The sequence below is a fragment of the Trachypithecus francoisi genome, unplaced genomic scaffold (assembly GCF_009764315.1).
Source record: "Trachypithecus francoisi isolate TF-2019V2 unplaced genomic scaffold, Tfra_2.0 Lachesis_group7, whole genome shotgun sequence".
Classification (NCBI taxonomy): Eukaryota; Metazoa; Chordata; class Mammalia; order Primates; family Cercopithecidae; genus Trachypithecus; species Trachypithecus francoisi.
Window position 1 is genome coordinate 49,529,280 of NW_022681472.1, and position 18,948 is coordinate 49,548,227.

General features: G+C 38.3%; 1 protein-coding gene across 5 annotated transcripts in view; it reads left to right on the top strand.

Annotated features, from left to right (window-relative positions):
- The window catches only part of TMEM67 (transmembrane protein 67), a 98,160-nt gene continuing 79,212 nt past the window's right edge, over positions 1-18,948 (top strand). For all 5 annotated transcript variants that reach the window (XR_004435239.1, XR_004435238.1, XM_033202598.1 and 2 more), the window contains exons 1-6: positions 1-280; positions 911-999; positions 3,573-3,666; positions 11,908-12,007; positions 13,440-13,509; positions 13,606-13,680. Coding sequence is in view for 3 of the 5 variants with exons in the window: in XM_033202598.1 (XP_033058489.1) it covers positions 58-280; positions 911-999; positions 3,573-3,666; positions 11,908-12,007; positions 13,440-13,509; positions 13,606-13,680 (651 nt within the window). In the remaining 2 variants the exon portion in view is untranslated. The remainder of the gene's footprint in view (positions 281-910; positions 1,000-3,572; positions 3,667-11,907; positions 12,008-13,439; positions 13,510-13,605; positions 13,681-18,948) is intronic.

An 18,948-nucleotide genomic window follows, 5' to 3' on the forward strand; every position in this document is an offset into this window, starting at 1 on the left:
AGCTGCCGCAGAGGCTGATGGGGGGCTGACGCCTGTGAGGCTTCCAGCGTCGGTACCATGGCGACGCGCGGTGGGGCTGAGGTGGCAATGGCGGCTTGGTCCCTCTTATCCGCCCGGGCCGTGACCGTGTTCCTCCTGTTGTCCCTCCCTCGCTTCTTACAGGCCCAGACCTTCTCTTTCCCTTTCCAGCAGCCGGAGAAGTGCGACAACAACCAGTATTTTGATATCTCCGCGCTCTCCTGTATTCCGTGTGGAGCTAACCAGAGGCAGGATGCCCGAGGTAAGACGGTTTGAGGTGGGCCCTGGCAAAAGTAACACTCCCGCCTTGGTCGACCCCTAGTCTCTGGAGATGGAGTTTCATCGTGTTGATCAGTCTAGTCGCGAACTTCTGACCTCAGGTGATCCACCCGCCTCCGCCTCCTAAAGTGCTGGGATTACAGACGTGAGCCACCGCGCCTGGCCCGAATACATATATATTGTTTAGTGACGTAGAAATGTAAAATTTCCAGCAGCAGTTAAGTAGTTTAATAGTTTAGTTATACTTGCACTTAAAATGGTAGCAACACAATACCAGCTGTGTGACAGTCTAAGACCTTTACGTATAATAACTAATTTTATACTCATACTAATACTATGAGGTAGGTACCGATTTTTTTTTCTCCTTTTTATTGTAGAGGAAGCCAAGGCAGAGAGTTTAGTAACTTGTTCAAGGTCGTGCAACCGAGTAGGAGTACTAAGTTTGGAACTCAAGAAGTATGTTTCTGGATTTGAACCCAGGCAGTACTGGCTCCAGAATCCTGCTGTTAATCACTATACTGCTTCTCAAGATCTTCAAACTTATTAAAAGTTTCACTGTCTTGGAACTTTATTTTTATTTATCAAGGATAAAGTTGGCTTTTTTTTTTTTTAGGAACTTCGTGTGTATGTCTACCAGGATTTCAGATGATCTCTAATAATGGAGGACCTGCTGTTATTTGTAAAAAGTGCCCAGAAAACATGGTATGCATAATTTATTTTAAAATAACTTAACTGTAAAAGTAATAAGTTAAATATCTTTATTTTTCAAACTATAATTTAATGTTTAATGTTTCCCCACAAACTTTAAAATTACTATGCTAACTTTATTTTTACTAGAGTAAGTTTTGGGAAATCAGCGAAATTTTATGCAAACTTGGAGAAAACAGAAATGTATTTCTTTTAAAATCTGAAATCCCAAAAACCACAAAGCTGTAAAAATTTTAAGTTTTTGTTTTTACTCATAGAATAACTCGATTATGAAGAAAATTAAATGAATAAGGAATATATAGAGCAGTTTGGGATGTGTGCAATTTGGGATGTGTATATTCTTTGACTGATGCAAATGGAGTTGTCTTAGACCTACCATGTCAACAGTTTATATGATTATTGATGTTCATAATGATATCTGAGGTGTAATTATTTCATGAAATACCAATTGCACTAATAAGTAGGTTAAATAATGTCTGTTTCTGTTTTGTTAGTAATTTCATTATATTGTAATTTTTGAAAAATTAGTAAATAGTTACTATATATGATAATTCTCAATTAACAAATATATTTTTCAATCATGTTGGATAATTAAAAGTCTGTGTAACAGTTCTGACATTTACAGTAATGTTTCTTCTTATTGTCATAAAAAATATTAATTCTGGGAATTTAATATGAAGTTATCAATTGTCCCAATTTACAGCTATCTGTATTACTTGTAGGTCTGATTACCATTTTTTATATTACCATTTATTTTATATCTTTATAATAGATTACCACTTATTTTATATCTTTGCAAATGTTGATCCTACCTGAATTACCCATGATAAAATGCTGCTAATAAAAAGTGGTCTCACAGCAGATTTGTTTTTCAGTGACATTGTTTAAGTTACTGTAATCTTTAAATTGTCCTATATAGGCCGGGCACAGTGACTCACGCCTGTAATCCCTGCAATTTGGGAGGCTGAGGCCGGTGGATCATGAGCTTGGGAGACCAGCCTGGCCAATATGGTGAAACCCTATCTCTACTAAAAATACAAAAATAAGCTGGGCATGGTGGCGTGTGCCTGTAGTCCCCGCTGCTTGGGAGGCTGAGGCAGGAGAATCACTTGAATCCAGGAGGTGGAGGTTACAGTGAGCCAAGATTGCACCGTTGCACTCCAGCCTGAGTGACAAAGTGAGACTCTGTCTCAAAAAAATAAATAAATAAATAAATAAATAGTCCTATATAAAAGTATTGCAAAATAGGAGTATTTCTTGATAAATTCAGTCTTTTCAACTAAAATTTAAAATAATTTGTGGCATTGTTTTTGTTCTTTATAAACTTTGGGTACAACGGTGTTTGTAATTATTGTGTTTTCTGCCCCAGGCTTTTCGTAAACCATATACTATAATAAGCCCAATTTTGAATGCTGTCATACTTTATCAAAAACCTTTACTAGGCTGGGCGCAGTGGCTCACGCCTGTAATCCCAGCACTTTGAGAGGCCGAGGCAGGCGGATCACGAGGTCAGGAGATCAAGACCATCCTGGCAAACATGGTGAAACCCCATCTCTACTAAAAATACAAAAATTAGCTGGACATGGTGGCGTGTGCCTGTAGTCCCAGCTACTTGGGAGACTGAGGCAGGAGAATCGCTTGAACCCGGGAGGCGGAGCTTGCAGTGAGCCAAGATTGTGCCACTGCACTCCAACCTGGTGACAGAGCGAAGACTGTCTCAAAAGAAAAAAAAAAGTGTACTAGTACAAGCCATAAATGGATAGAAGAAAATATTCTCATGAATCAATTTCAACAACTGTGTATAATTTATATTTCATAAAATTTACCCATTTTGAATCATAAATGAATTTTTTTTTTTTTTGAGACAGAGTATTACTGTTGCCCAGGCTGGAGCTCAGTGGCATGATCTCAGCTCACTGCAACCTCCACCTTTCTGGTTCAAGCCATTCTGGTGCCTCAGCCTCCCAAGTAGGATTATAGGCGTACACCACCACACCCAGCTAATTTTTGTATTTTTAGTAGAGACGAGGTTTCACCACATTGGCCAGGCTAGCCTCAAACTTTTGGCCTCAAGTAATCCACCCACCTTGACCTCCCAAAGTGCTGAAATTACAGATGTGAGCCACCATGCCTGGACTAAATTTTTTATGTATTTGAATTTTTAAAAATTAGAATAATGTTTTAGAACAGGTGAGATTAACCTATTAACTGACTATTGATTCAATCTTTTTGTGTTGTGTTGTGTTTTATATTTGTAAACAGAAAAATGAAATGACAAATAATTATGAAAGTAGGCATCCATTTGAATTAAAGATCCTGAAGAAGAGAGAACTGTTATCTAGAGTTAATCCTTTAATAGTTGTCAGGACATAGTAATAATATAGAGCTTAATTTTGGAATATAAGCATGAATTATCTCTCCAGGGAATTTTTATGTGGCTCATATATGTATGATTTATTTGAATGTTCACTGCAGTTACATACTGTTATGGCATTTTGAACTTACACGATTATGAAGAAGAAAGTTAATTAAAAAAGAGAAAGGCTTTTTTTTTTCTTTTAATTTAGAAAGGTGTTACAGAAGATGGCTGGAACTGCATTTCTTGCCCTAGTGGCTTAACTGCCGAAGGAAAATGTCACTGTCCCACTGGCCATATTTTAGGTAAGAATTAGATTCCTTACAAAGAAGTAGTGATAAATCTTCATTTGTGTTTTTGTTTTTGTTTTTGAAAAGGGCATTAATTTAAATAGTTAAACGATTACTTACAATTTTTGTAATGGTTCAAGCAATCCTCCTGCCTCAGCTTCCTGAGTAGCTAGGACTGCACACATACACCACTGCAGCTGGCTGATTTTTAAATTTTTTGTGGAAACTGGGTCTTGTTATGTTGCCCAGCCTGGTCTTGAACTCCTGGCCTCGAGAGATCTTCATGCCTCAGCCTCCTAAAGTGCTGGAATTATAGGCATCAGTCACTGTGTCCAGCCCTTAATAGTGTTTATAAAAATTATTTTTGTACAAATTTAGTGATACTTAAGACATCAGCAGGCATTGAGAAGAAAATACAGAGTTTTGTCTGGTTTTCTGAAACTCTTAATTGTGTAAGATTAGATGGTTACTTCTTTAACCTAACATGATAAAATATGTATGCCTCAACTCAAAAACCAAGTTGATGCCTAATAGGGAAAAAGTGTAAGCGTTCCTATTAATGTCAGGACCTGGAAAAGGATGCAAACTATGCACTTAAGTAAGAGAAAAAAAATATTTATCACTGGAAAAGAAAAGATAGGCCGTTAATCCCAACATTTTGGAAGGCCAAGGCAGGTGTATTGTTTGAGCTTAAGAGTTCGAGACCAGTCTGGGCAACACAGTGAAACCCCATCTCTACAAATAACAAAGAAATTATTCAGGTATGGTGGCATGCACCTGTAGTCCCAGCTACTCGAGAGGCAAAGGTGGGAAGATCGCTTGAGCCTGGAAGGTTAAGACAGCAGTGAGCTGAGATGGCGCCACTGCACTCCAGCCTGAGCGACAGGGTAAGACCCTGTCTCAAACAAACAAGCAAAAAAAGTAAAATACCATTGTTTACAGATGATTTGATTGTATGTTTAAAACACCCAAGAGAATGACTAAAAATTACTATAAACAGTGATGAAAGAAAATATCTCATATACAATAGCAACAAAAAAGAAAAAATAAGTAGGTATATCTTTTTTTTTTTTATTTTAATTTTTGGATTTTTTTTGAGACAAGAGTTTTCACTGTTGTTGCCCAAGCTAGAGTGCAATGGTGCGACCTCAGCTCACTGCAGCCTCCCTCCGGGTTCAAGCGATTCTCCTGCCTCAGCCTCCCGAGTAGCTGGGATTACAGGCATGTGCCACCACGCTTGGCTAATTCTGTATTTTTAGTAGATAACAGGGTTTCTCCATGTTGGTCGCTGGTTTTGAACTCCTGACCTCAGGTGGTCCGCCCGCCTCAGCCTCCCAAAGTGCTGGGATTACAGGCTTGAGCCACTGCGCCCGACCTTGGCATATACTTTAGAAGGAATGTACAACATAATTAATTGAAGAAATTTGTGAGTATTGCTGAGGGATATGAAGGCAGGCTTTTATAAGTGAAAATGCATTCTCTGTTTTTGCATAGGAAGATTAAATATTAGAAAGATGCCAACTCTCCTACCAGACTGTATATTTTAAAGGACCCTTGGAAATTCTATCAGGATATTATTTGTTTGTTTCGGGGTAATATACAAATAGATTCTGAAGTTTATCAGGAAAGATATATGAGATCTAAGAAAATTCTGGAAAGGGAAAGAAGGAACTACCCCATCAGATAATATGCATGTTATATAGCTACTATAATCACATGTATGACAGGCTTATGGGTACACAGACTGATTGATGGAACTTAGACAATCAGAATAGATTCAATTCATATGGGAATTTGGTATGTGCAAAAAGTGGCATTTCATCCAAGTGGGGATAAAACTGATAAATGGTGCTGGGAAAACTGAGAAAACACCAAGTTGGGTTTCTACCTTATTTCTGAGAAGATTAAACTCCAAATGAGTCAAATACTAAAATGAATATATGAAAGTTCTTAAAGAAAATGTAGGAAAAACTTGTATAGTTTTGTTGTAATAGGCCTAAGTATGACCAAAAATACTCAATCACTTTGGAGGCCTAGGTGGGAGGATTACTTGAGCCAAGGAGTTCCTGACCAGCCTGGGCAATGTAGGGAGACTCTGTCTCTCCAAAAAAAAAAAAAAAAAGACAAAAAGAAAAGAGAAAAACCACAGAAGGAAAAATTGGTAAATTTATAAAATGCCATAAAAATTATAATACCAAAAACCAAACTACAAACTAAAGAAAAATATTAATGCATACAATAGACAGAGGTCAAAGTTCTTCAATAAATGTAAAGGTCCTACAGATAAATAAAAGTAAGATGAATAGCCCAATTTTTAAAATAGCCAAAAATCATAAATAAAGTTCACATAGAAAAAAATATTTTAACATGAGAAAAAATATTCAACCTTACTCAGAGTAAGAAAATGTACATTACCATCCTGGCTAACACAGTGAAACCCCGTCTCTACTAAAAAAAAATACAAAAACTAGCCGGGCGAGGTGGCGGGCGTCTGTAGTCCCAGCTACTCGGGAGGCTGAGGCGGGAGAATGGCGCAAACCCGGGAGGCAGAGCTTGCAGTGAGCTGAGATCCGGCCACTGCACTCCAGTCCGGGCGACAGAGCGAGACTCCGCCTCAAAAAAAAAAAAAAAAAAAAAAAAAAAAAAGAAAATGTACATTAAAGCTAAAATGAGATTTTACTTTTAACCTACCAGATTTTATTATAAAACTTTTTCGACCAGGCACAGTGGCTCACACCTGTAATCAAGCACTTTGGGAGGCCGAGGTGGGCAGATCACCTGAGTTCACGAGTTCAAGACCAGCCTGATGAACGTAGTCACTACTAAAAATTCAGAATTAGCCAGGCATGGTGGCACATGCCTGTAATCCCAGTTTTTTGGAGGCTGAGGCAGGATAATTGCTTGAACCCGGGAGGTGGAGGTTGCAGTGAGCCAAGATCATGCCATTGCACTCCAGCCTGGGCAACAAGAGGGAAACTCTATCTGAAAACAACAAAAAGAAACTTTTTCAACTTTGACAATGTATTTATAAGGATACAGGGAAATAGTTATTCATGTATTAATAGGGAAAATTATAAGTTGGTGCAGCCTCTGTGGAGAGAAAATTTACAGTGTTTATCAAAATTAAATATACAGATTATCTTTGCCTAGAAAGCTCTCGTCTAGAAATTTCTCATTTGGATACACTTAACTATATGCCTGAAGAAGTGTTGAATGTTTTTTTCTTGCATATTCCTAAGACAAAAGATTGTAAACAATATAAGAGTCTATCAAGATGAGATCAGCCAAATAAATTATGATATAGTCATACAATGGTATAGAATGCAATTGTGGAAAAATAAAGAGGCAGTTCTACACATATTACTATGGAAAGAAATCTAAGATATATTGAGTAAAAAAGCAAGATATAGAATAATTTATTCATTCATCTACAAGTATTTATTGAGTACTTGTTATTTATCAGCACTGTTTTATGTATTTGGTATTCCACTATTTAGCTTTTTAAAGACTATTATATATGCATATGTGCTTGAATATGCACAGGCTATTTCTGAAAGGATTCATAAGAAACTGGTAACAATGCTGCCTCCTGAGTGAAGAACTGAGTGCCTGGGAATGGCAGGAAAGAGACTTAATTTTCATTTTAAATCCTTTTGTGCTTGGTGCGGTGGCTCACGCCTATAATTGCAGCACTTTGGGAGGCCAAGGCAGGTGGATCGCCTGAGGTTAGAAGTTCGAGACCATCCTGGCCAACATGGTGAAACCCCATGTCTACTAAAAATACAAAAATTAGCTGAGCATGGTGGCAGGTGCCTGTAGTCCCAGCTACTTGGGAGGCTGAGGCAGGAGAATCACTTGAATCTGGGAGGCGGAGGTTACAGTGAGTGAGATCATGCCACTGCGCTCCAGCCTGGGTGACAAGAGCAAAACTGTTTCAAAAAATAAAATAAAATAAATCCTTTTGTGCCTTTTATTTTTATATTTTATATATTACTCATTCAAAGATTAATTTTTAAATTATCTCAATTTTTTTTTTTTTTTTTCGTTTCAACAAATGTTTTTTGTAGTGATGGGGGTCTTACTATATATCTCAGGCTGGTCTCGAACTCCTGACCTCAAGCAGTCCTCCTGCCTTGACCTCCCCATATGTGGGATTACAGTTGCCTGGTCTTATTTTTTTTAGAGATGAGGTCTTCTTATGTTACCCAGGCTAGATTCAAACTCCTGGGCTTAAGCAATCTACCGCACCCGGCTTCTTAGTAGTTTCGTTGGCACTGTTGCCTCCATTGAAAATATTAACTTGATTCTCATGGTATTTGGGGGGTGTATTCTTAGGGATGGGGCTAATGAAAGTTTTATGAGTTGGATGGCAATATGAAATTTATTACACTTCATGATGTACTATTTCTACTGTAAATTTTAGGATTATGGGAAGATGAAGGTAAGTCAGATTTAATTATAAATTTGGAATAAAAACTGTTAAGGCCAAATATGCTGGCGTTTATTTAAAGTAGTGCAGTTCAGTAGAAATACAATGCAAACCAAATACGTAATTTTTAATTTTCTTGTCTACACATTAAAAAAAGCAAAAAGAAACATGAAATGAATTTTAATAATATACTTTATTTAGCCTAATATTATTTAAAATATTATCCTTTGAACAGGTAATCAAGGCGAACAATTTTTGAGATATCTTCATTCTTTTGTTCTTTTTTTTTTTTTTTTGAGACAGAGTTTCACTCTTGTCGCTCAGGCTGGAGTGCAGTGGCACAATCTCGGTTCACTGCAACCTCTGCCTCCCAGGTTCAAGTGATTCTCCTGCCTCAGCCTCCTGAGTAGCTGTGACTACAGGCACCTGCCACTGCGCCCAGCTAATTTTTGTGTTTTTTAGTAGAGATGGGGTTTTACCATGTTGACCAGGCTGGTCTCAAACTTCTGACCTCAGGTGATCCGCCCGCCTTGGCCTCCCAAATTGCTGGAATTACAGGCATGAGCCACCATGCTCAGCCCGTTCTTTTGTTCTTAAAATTTTTGAGATTTCAGTTCTGGCTAGGCACATTTCAAGTGGTCAGTAATCACAAGTGGCTAGTAACCACAGTCAACAGTAACTGTATTGGACAGCACAAGTTAATATCAAGAGAAAATACATACTAGTACACTTGCTATCAGCCATGTGCGTAAGCCAGTTAATTACTGGAAGAATAAAAACTAGTTTGAAATCTTATATAGTTAACCACTCAAGTTATGTTTCTATTACTGTAGCTATGTTACTGTAATTCTTATAATTCTTCATTCCCTAAATTAGATGCTCTTGAGATATCTGTGGATGAGAAGTAGGGGAAAGGAACGTTGTTTGCTGCTTTCTCTAAACAGTGGCTCTGACATCTTCTGGCCCCTTCGGGTTAGGTTACAGCTGTGGAAACAGTATTTTGCTATTTTAGAGGGTACTATTACGTGATTAAAATTCTCTATGGTGCAAGAGAAGGGAGAGAGAATAGGGTATTATTTTGCATACATTATCATGGAAGTCCTCTCTGGAAAGGTGAAACCTAAGAAAGACTTGAAGGAAGGGAGGGATAGAGCCATGAGGATGACTGGGGAACATCATTCTAAGCAGAGGGAATAGCAAGTACTAAGGTTCTAAGATGGGAGTATATTTGGCATTTTTCAGAGAACAGAAAGTATATTAATGTGGCTAAAGCAAAGAAGTAAAGTAAAGTGGAAGCATCTGGGTCTGAAAATTTGGGGTCATAGTGTGCAGATCATGTAAGACCTTTATGCTGTGTTAGTGACCTTTGAAATTGTCCTATGTGAGATGGGAGGCCATTTGGAAGGTTTTAAGCAAAAGAATGACATGATCACACTGAAGTTTTAAAAGCTTCACTTTAGCTTCTGCATGGAGCACAAAACCAGCACTCCAGTTAAGATGCTGTTACGAAAACCCAGGTGATAGATGATGGTGCTTGGGCCAGAGTTTTTTCTTTTTTCTTTTTTCTTTTTATATTTTATTTTTGGACAGACTCTTGCTCTGTCACCCAAGCTGGAGGGCCGTGGCATGATCACAGCTCACTGCAGCCTCGACCTCCTGGGGTCAAGTGATCCTCCTGCCCCAGCCTCCTGAGTAGCTGGGACTACAGGCACGTGCCACCACACCTGGCTGTGTGTGTGTGTGTGTGTGGTGTGTGTGTGTGTGTATAGAGATGAAGTTTTGCTATGTTGTCTGGGCTGGTCTTGAATGCCTGGCCTCAAGCAATCATCCTGTATTGGCTTCCTAAAATACTGGGATTACAGGATGAGCCACTGTACCCAGCAGGCCACGATATTAGTTGTAGAGGTAGAGAAAATAATTTTGTTTCTGAATATATTTTGAAGAGAGAGCTGACAGAATTTGCACATTAATTTTTTTATTTTTATTTTTTTAATATGGAACATGAGGGGACTCTTAAGGACTGGGACCACAGTAAATGGTCAAATGGAGCTGTCATTTATTGAGACAGGGATGACTGTAAGAGGAACAAGTTGCTCATCTTTACTTTTGTTAAAATTACTTTTTACTACCATGCAAAAACTTAGAACATTAGGATAAGACTAAAGTCCTTTTTGACCATTTTCCCCAATACTGTTTTTCTGTTGCTCCTTCAACCCCGAAGTAACTGGTTATTTGTGTGTGTGTGTGTATAGAGATGAAGTTTTGCTATGTTGTCTGGGCTGGTCTTGAATGCCTGGCCTCAAGCAATCATCCTGTATTGGCTTCCTAAAATACTGGGATTACAGGATGAGCCACTGTACCCAGCAGGCCACGATATTAGTTGTAGAGGTAGAGAAAATAATTTTGTTTCTGAATATATTTTGAAGAGAGAGCTGACAGAATTTGCACATTAATTTTTTTATTTTTATTTTTTTAATATGGAACATGAGGGGACTCTTAAGGACTGGGACCACAGTAAATGGTCAAATGGAGCTGTCATTTATTGAGACAGGGATGACTGTAAGAGGAACAAGTTGCTCATCTTTACTTTTGTTAAAATTACTTTTTACTACCATGCAAAAACTTAGAACATTAGGATAAGACTAAAGTCCTTTTTGACCATTTTCCCCAATACTGTTTTTCTGTTGCTCCTTCAACCCCGAAGTAACTGGTTATTTGTGTGTGTGTGTGTACGTGTGTGTGTGCACGTGTGTGTGTGCACATTCAGAATTTGTTTCCTGTTATAAGGATCTACATTATATAGCCTCAAGAAACATAAGTGGTATGTTTGCATAAATGTTTCATACACAAATATTGTTCTAGCATACTTTTTTCAGTTAATGGTATACTCTGATACTCTGTTAGATTTACCTGATTCTTTTTTTTTTTTTTGAAACAGGGTCTCACTCTTGCCCAGGATGGAGTGTAGTGGTGTGATCTCAGCTCACTTTAACCTCCACCTACCAGGTTCAAGCAATTCTCATGCCTCAGCCACCTGAGTAGCTGGGATTACAGGCACATGCCACCACACCCAGCTAATTTTTGTATTTTTTTAGTAGAGACAAGGTTTTGCCATATTGGCCAGGCTGGTCTTGAACTCCTGGCCTCATGTGATCCACCCACCTTAGCCTCCCAAAGGGCTGGGATTGCAGGCATGATCCTCCTCACCTGGCCTTACCTGATTCTTTTTCATCTGTTCCATAGTATTTTGTAGCATGGATATACCACCATTCTGCTATTTTAAATATTCATGTTGTTTCTAACAAATAATGCTTCAATGAATATACTTATGTACATGTTCAAGTGTTTCTGTAGGTTAGGTATCTAAAAACAAAATTGTAGTGTTGTAAGGATGTGAATTTGAAACTTTAATAGATACTACTAAAAGCCTTCTAAGTTGCAGAAACTTATCAGTAATCTATGAAAATACTTGCTTCACTATCCCAGTGTGACAGAAATGTATAGATAAGAGGTAAGACAATTCTGAGGAAAAAAATACTGACTTAATTGTTATGATGATGTGGAAAATGACTTTCTGTATTTTACTATGTGAAAATAGGGAAGGCATCACTTCTTTCTTTTTTTTTGGAGGCATGGATGGGTATGAAGGGATCACCTCTCTATACTTTATTATGGAGATACTTGTTATGCCTTTAATGCAAATAAAGTGTTTTGAAAATTAATAGAATAATAGTTACAATTGGGTTTTGTTAAATATTTTCTGAATATGTAGAAGCTTATATGTTTACTATGAGTTACATCTTTTTTTTTGTTTCTAAACTGTTTAGTGGAAAGAGATATTAATGGAACATTGCTGTCTCAAGCAACTTGTGAGCTCTGTGATGGAAATGAAAACTCTTTTACAGTAGCAAATGCTTTAGGAGACAGGTAAGCAGTGTGGTGGGGCTGACTTCATTAATATCATCTTATACTAATGTATAATTTGTACTTTTAAGAGTGTTTTCCTATCATATCACTTAGTTCACTTAGTTTTCACAAGGATAGAAGTAGACATTAACAGATACAGAAGCTGAGGCCTAGAGCATGAGACACACTAGGGTTCAAATTTTGGTCCAGTCTATTAGTTGTCTGACCTTAGATAGCTCACTACTTTACAATCCCTTGTCTTTGGAATGGTACTATTGCCACCCACTTCATAGGCTGTAATGGCTCAGAAATAAGTAAGTACAGTTCTTAGTATAGTGCTACATAGTAACCACTCTGTAAAGGGTAGCTATTTTTGTTTGTTGTTATGTAATTGGTATATAATCTGTAATATAATTTTGTGCTAAGTGCTGTACTAAAGCACTATAATACATAAAACATTAATGTATACTAATAATAGCCCAGGTACCCTGACTTATAGTCCCATTTTCTGTTGCTTCCTGTTCCCCCTTTGTGCATGTGTTTGTGAAACACACACACACACATGCACACACCCCTGCCTGCCTATGTACTTCCCTCTCATTTAAGCATATATACCAATTTCAGCTTCTTTAATTTTTTTAAATTTCTACATCATGACTTCCCTCCAGGCACAGTTTTTTCTTTAGTTTCCAAGTTTAATATAGAATATAGTTGAGCAGCTTTTCTGAGGGCTACTTAGTGTTGGATCATCTTTTCTCTAAGGCTGACCTGAGTTACGGCATCCAAATACCAATTTTTTTTGCCCCTCTAATCTTTCCCCAAGCCTCGTCTGTTTTACGTCATGCCCCAGCCCCACTCCTACCTGCTCTATTTTGCAAGTGAAGAATACCTATATATTCACTCATCACTGGTCCAGTACCCTCCCCCATCTATCTCATTCATTAATGAAAAATATGAAGTATTTTTCTAAAATAAACAAAGATGATAAATAGAATTTATTTAAAAGTGTTGGCTATAGTTTTAATAGGAGCTAGAGATGCATTTCTCTTCAGCTTATGCTACCTTTTTACTTTGTGGCACATAAAATAAGGAAAGTATATTTGATATAACTAATTGTAAAAATTGATTGGGTTTCATTTATATGAGTTTGTTGGTCTCTTTTGTTAGTTGAATGACTTAATTATCTTTGATATTCAGAATTATTCATTCTGTACATTCCATGTAGTTAAAAAATACTCTTCTATTATTGACTAGTTTTACATACTTTATACTTTGTAACACAGAATGGCCTAAAACTATTCAAATCGGTGTTATTCTAAATTTGTTTAACATATTTACATAATTGCTTACAAGAATGAATCTACTCTAATCCATTGTTTAGAAAGACAGCTTTTCTATTAGGTTTGGTATAATTTATTAACATTTTAAAAATTATTTTTGTTATATTGAACAGGTGCATCAGATGTGAGCCAACATTTGTTAATACCAGCAGGTCCTGTGCATGTTCAGAACCTAACATTTTCGTAAGGCTAACCAAATTGATAAACTGCATATATTTTTAATTCAATCGCTTATGCCTTTTCATAAGCTTCTATTTTTTCCCTCATTTATTTATGAAGACAGGGGGATTATGTTTCAGCAACACAGGGAATTTTCCTCTACGTAGAATTTCAACTGCACGTTATGGAGAAGATGTGAGTATGCTTCAATTTTTTTGGTCTGTTGTTAAGAAATTTTCTATATTTCATCCATTAGTAATTAATTTCAGGCTAGAATGAGAAACACTTTTGTATAAATCATTTTAAAACAGAAAAAAATCAATCTAAGAAACATTAGTCTAATAATTCAGCATTATGATTTCTAAGTACAGTACTGAGTCTGTACCATAGCCTGTTTGTTTTTCAGTGTGCTACAGAATGTTTACACCAGAAATATCTGGTATATGTTCTGTGTAGGATACAGTATAATGCATTTACGGGCACCAGAAACTCTAGATTTGAACCCTGGATTTGTAAGTCATTAGTTTTGTATCCTTGGACCTTGAGAAGATTTCAAAGCTTCAGTTGATTGTCTGTAAATTGGACATAATAAAAATACCTTTATCACAGTGTCTGTACATAGTAATCATTAGAGAAATCAGGATTATTCTTAATTTGGTCAGATTGTTCCTTATTATTCTATTTTATTTTTGTTTGAGATGGAGTCTTGCTCTGTTGCCCAGGCTGGAGTGCTGTGGCTCAGTCTCGGCTCACTGCAACCTCCACCTCCCGGGTTCAAGCAATTCTCCTGCCTCAGCCTCCCAGGTAGCTGGGATTATAGGCACCTGCCACCATGCCTGGCTAATTTTTTGTATTTTCAGTAGAGACAGGATTTCACCATGTTGGCCAGGCTGGTCTCGAACTCCTGACCTCGTGATCCACCCACTTCGGCCTCACAAAGTACTGGGATTACATGCATGAGCCACCACACCCAGCCAATTGTTTCTTATTTTATGGAGGAGAGCATTGAGGCCTAGAGTTAGAGCTTTGGCAGCAGGTGCTGGTGATAACCACTTCTAGGGTATAAAATGGAAAGTAAGTAGAGGAATTGAAACTACAGAAGTTGCAAATCCAAGAGCACAGGAGTTAGATGACTGGGAGTTAGAATAGGAATTAATGAATGAACATTGAAGATGCTTAGTACGCCAGAGTTAAGGGTGGACACGGTGTGATCTGGTTGTTAATATCATTATTGTTAATATTATTATTGAATATAGGAGTGATTAAAAAGACTGTGAGGATAGCAATAATGAGGGTGGGATCTAGGATCTTGATGAATTAGGCAAAAATTCCTCTCCTCCAGTATAGTTTTGTGAGGAAGACAGGCAAGTACCAAGTAGTTACAAGACAGCAAAATAAAAGCTAAAATACATAGGGAGCTCTGAGATTATCCAAAAATTGGCTGACCTGTAACAAGATATGTGTCTTCCGGGGCATTCTTCTCCAGATTGGAGTGCATATCTGTATATGATTATTAAATTTGCAGGCCTTTAATTTTCCTTTTTCAAAAAATTTAAGTTGAAATAATTTTGCTGGAAGTCCCAACAATGACTCTTTGTTCTTTCCGGTCTGAGATCCCCAGTCATTTAGTGGTCATGTCCCTTTAGCTTCCTCCAATCTGAAACTAGGTCCTCAGTGTTTGCCTATCTTTCATGGATGTAACAGTTTTGAAGATTACAGGCCTTACCATCCTACAGATACTTTCCTCATACTGAGTAACTGCTTAGATGAAAGCCACAACAAAGATGTCATGTTCTTCTCAGTGGACTGCATCACATCCAGGGGCGCACAGTGTCTACCTGTGCCACCACTGATGCTGTTAACCTTGATCACCTGCCCTAAAGTCACCATGACTACCATAAAGTTACCATTTACCATTTGTAATTGATTAGTATTTTGTGAGGAGTGTTTCTGAGATTACACTTCCTCACTAACCTTTAACTCACTAGCATTAGTCTCCATTGTTGACCACTACTGTGATGATTGCCAAAGATTAATTTTTGATTTCCATCCACATTTGATTACTTCCACATTTATTAATTGGCATTCTATTATAAGGAAGAACTATCTCTTCTTCCCAATTTATACACTTATTTTTTAAAATTCATGTCCACGTGGATGTGTGGGTTCCTAATTTATTCAGTTATAATCCAGCATACTCATTATTTGTTTAGGTGCTCAAATTGTCCTACATCTGGAATAAAAGTCCCTTCAAGTTGGCTCCTGCGTGTTTTTTTTTGTTTTTTGTTTTTTGTTTTTTTTTTTTTTGACATGTTCCTATCATTCTTTGAACGTTTACTTACTTTATGGTACAAGATTTCTAGGCTAATCTTGTACTTTTCCTGCCTCAGACCTGGAATCAGCCATTTCTTTACTTCTTTCTTTTTTTTTTTTTTTTTTTTTGAGACAGAGTTTCACTCTTGTTGTCTAGGCTGGAGTGTAATGGCACAATCAGCTCACCGCAACCTCCACCTCCCGGGTTCAAGTGGTTCTCCTGCCTCCGCCTCCTGAGTAGCTGGGATTATAGGCATGCGTCACCACACCCAGCTAAATTTTTGTGTTTTTACTAGAGACAGAGTTTCTCCATGTTGGTCAGGCTGGTCTCGAACTCCTGACCTCAGGTGATGCCCACCTCGGCCTCCCAAAGTGCTGGGATTACAGGCATGAGCCACTGCACCTGGCCGGAATCAGCCATTTCCTTAATCAGTTTTGTAGGATAAATATTTAGAAACCTAGATTAACACACTTAGTATGTCCTCTCAGCAAACATAGCTAGGAAATATACACATATATACATACACATATCTATGACTATTTCTGTGTCTGTGTATATATACTAAAAGGGCTGGGCGTGGTGGCCTGTAATCCTAGCACTTTGGGAGGCTGAGGCAGGTGGATCACTTGAGGTCAGGAGTTTGAGACCAGTCTGGCCAAGATGGTAAAACCTTGTCTCTGCTAAAAATACAAAAATTGGCTGGATGTGGTGGTGCGCTCCTGTAATCCCAGCTACTCGAGAGGCTGAGACGGGAGAATCACTTGAACCTGGGAAGTGAAGATTGCAGTAAGCCAAGATCGGGCTACTGCCTTCCAGCCTGGGTGACAGAGCAAGACTCTGTCTTAAAATAAAATAAATAAAATAGCTCATACTGATCCCTTTAATTCTGAAGCAATACTTCAGGGTTCTTTCTAACCTTTCCCTTTGATAGGTTTGAACTATCTTCTCCAGGAGTGAGAAATCTGGGATTCATTATCCTCAATTTATTTATATGATCAATGTGACCAATCGTCCAACCCCCTCACTTTCTGTTCCACCCCCACATTCTCCCTCCTCTGCTAGCACCGTGCAGTTGACCCATTATAGACTTCTTTGATAGGTGGGTAGGGAGGAACTGTTCCATCCTTAATGTTGTTCTGATTCAGTTAATGTATTTCATTTAAACATACCAGATTTTTTTAAAGTTAAAAATAATTTAAAACTACATTTAAAAAAAAACAAAACCACCTCGACCCTCCCCAAAACTTTCCAGGTCCCACAAGCAGACACTGCAGTGGTGAGTGGAGGATTGGGCACTGGGAACAGGAAGGACACCTCTGCTCGGCCTGGGGCACCTGAAGGACAACCTGGAGCACTCCAGGAGCACAGCAAAGGTCTAGCAGAGCCAACACTGGTGCGAGCAGGGAAGAGCAGCCTGACGGGCTTGTGGGGCAGCTCCCGCCACCATGAAGAAAGGCTGCCTGCAAGGCAATGGCCGTAAGAGGCCAGCAAGGGGTGCCTGCTGTCTCAGAGGACCCCGCAGTCCTGCCAGGATGCCATGAGGCAGAGGGTGGAGGAAACGAGGTCAACCGGATTCCACATCGCTGCATCCCACATACTGCCCAAGGGCAGGGAGGAGAGGCGAGGGGCCCATAGGAGGAATGAGAAGAGTGGTTCCATTTGCCATGAATGTCTTTCTCTCATCTGTCGAGGCTCAGACCTGGCCAGGGAGAGCATGACATCACCACAGCAATTGTGCACTAAACATACCAGTTCTGAACACTGATTCTTTCCTAAGGATGGATTTGAGATTCCTGATTTTAAGTCATGTTGCAACTGCTTTTCAGACTGGTGCCGTGAAGCCAGATTATAAAACGTGTAAGCAAAATCTAGTTAAGTTGTTTTGACTACCCTAGCCTAGTCTCAGTTTGCAAGAATAAGAACTCAATTTTATCCATGTACTTGTAAGTCAGTCAGATTCTAAGGGCTTGTTTAAAGTAATTAAACTCAGACAAGATTAGATTAATTGATAAACCAGAATACATGTTTATTAGTTTTATGTTGAGACTGTAATTGCCAGTTAGACTGAAACATTTGTATTGACTCCATAACATACATTCTTCCTAATTGGAAAAGTCTACTTTGAACATTAAGGTCGGAAGTTTTCTTAGAGAACAAAATTGGAACATAATTCTGTTTGTATGATTTTATAACAAGGCATCCAATCCTACTCATCCCACTCTTGGAATATACTTGCTAATCAGAAAAAATTTTCACATACATGAGTTAGTGTCTTCCCCCCATTCCCTTTCCCTCAAAGACATTAATAGTGAACTATCTTTGTGGTTTTTGGTTTTCCCAACTTTTATTTTGAAAAATTTCAAAATTGCAGAAAAACTGAAAGAATTAAACAATGACTATGCATATGTCTTTCACCTAGGTTAACAAATTATTAATGTTTTGCCACATTTGCTTTCTCTCTCTATATATATAAATATATATACACACACTATGTTTTTTTCCCCTGAGCCATTTGAAAATAAGTTGTAGACATAATGACACTGCACTCCAAATACTTTAGTGGGAATCTCCAAAGAATAAGGCATTTTCCTAGAATCACACCCAAGGAATTTAAAATTAACATATTATTAACTGATACCCATTCATACCCAAATTTTCCCAGTTGTTCAAAAGTGTTCTTTATTCTCCCTGCCTTTTTTCGGGGAAGGGATACCTAGGATCCAATCAAGGACTAACTGCAGTTAGTCTTTCTAGTGTCCTTTAATTTAGAACATATCCCTGCTTCACTTTGCTTTTGTGGTTTTCTCCTCTGTGTTTTTCTGATTGTTTTCTCGTGATTAGACTCAGTGAAACATATTTTTGCAAGATATTATATAGATGTTGTATACCTCCCATTGCATCACAACAGGGGGTATGTGGTAATGTCTGTCAGGTTGTCCAGTTATTGGTGATACTAAATTTGATTGCTAGGCTGGGTGTGGTGGCTTACTCCTGTAATCCCAGCACTTTGGGAGGCCGAGGCAGGTAGCTCACCTGAGGTCAGGAGTTCGAGACCAGCCTGGCCAACATGGTGAACCCCCAACTCTACTGAAAATACAAAGATTAGCTGGGCATAGCAGCAGGCTCCTGTAACCCCAGCTACTCGGGAG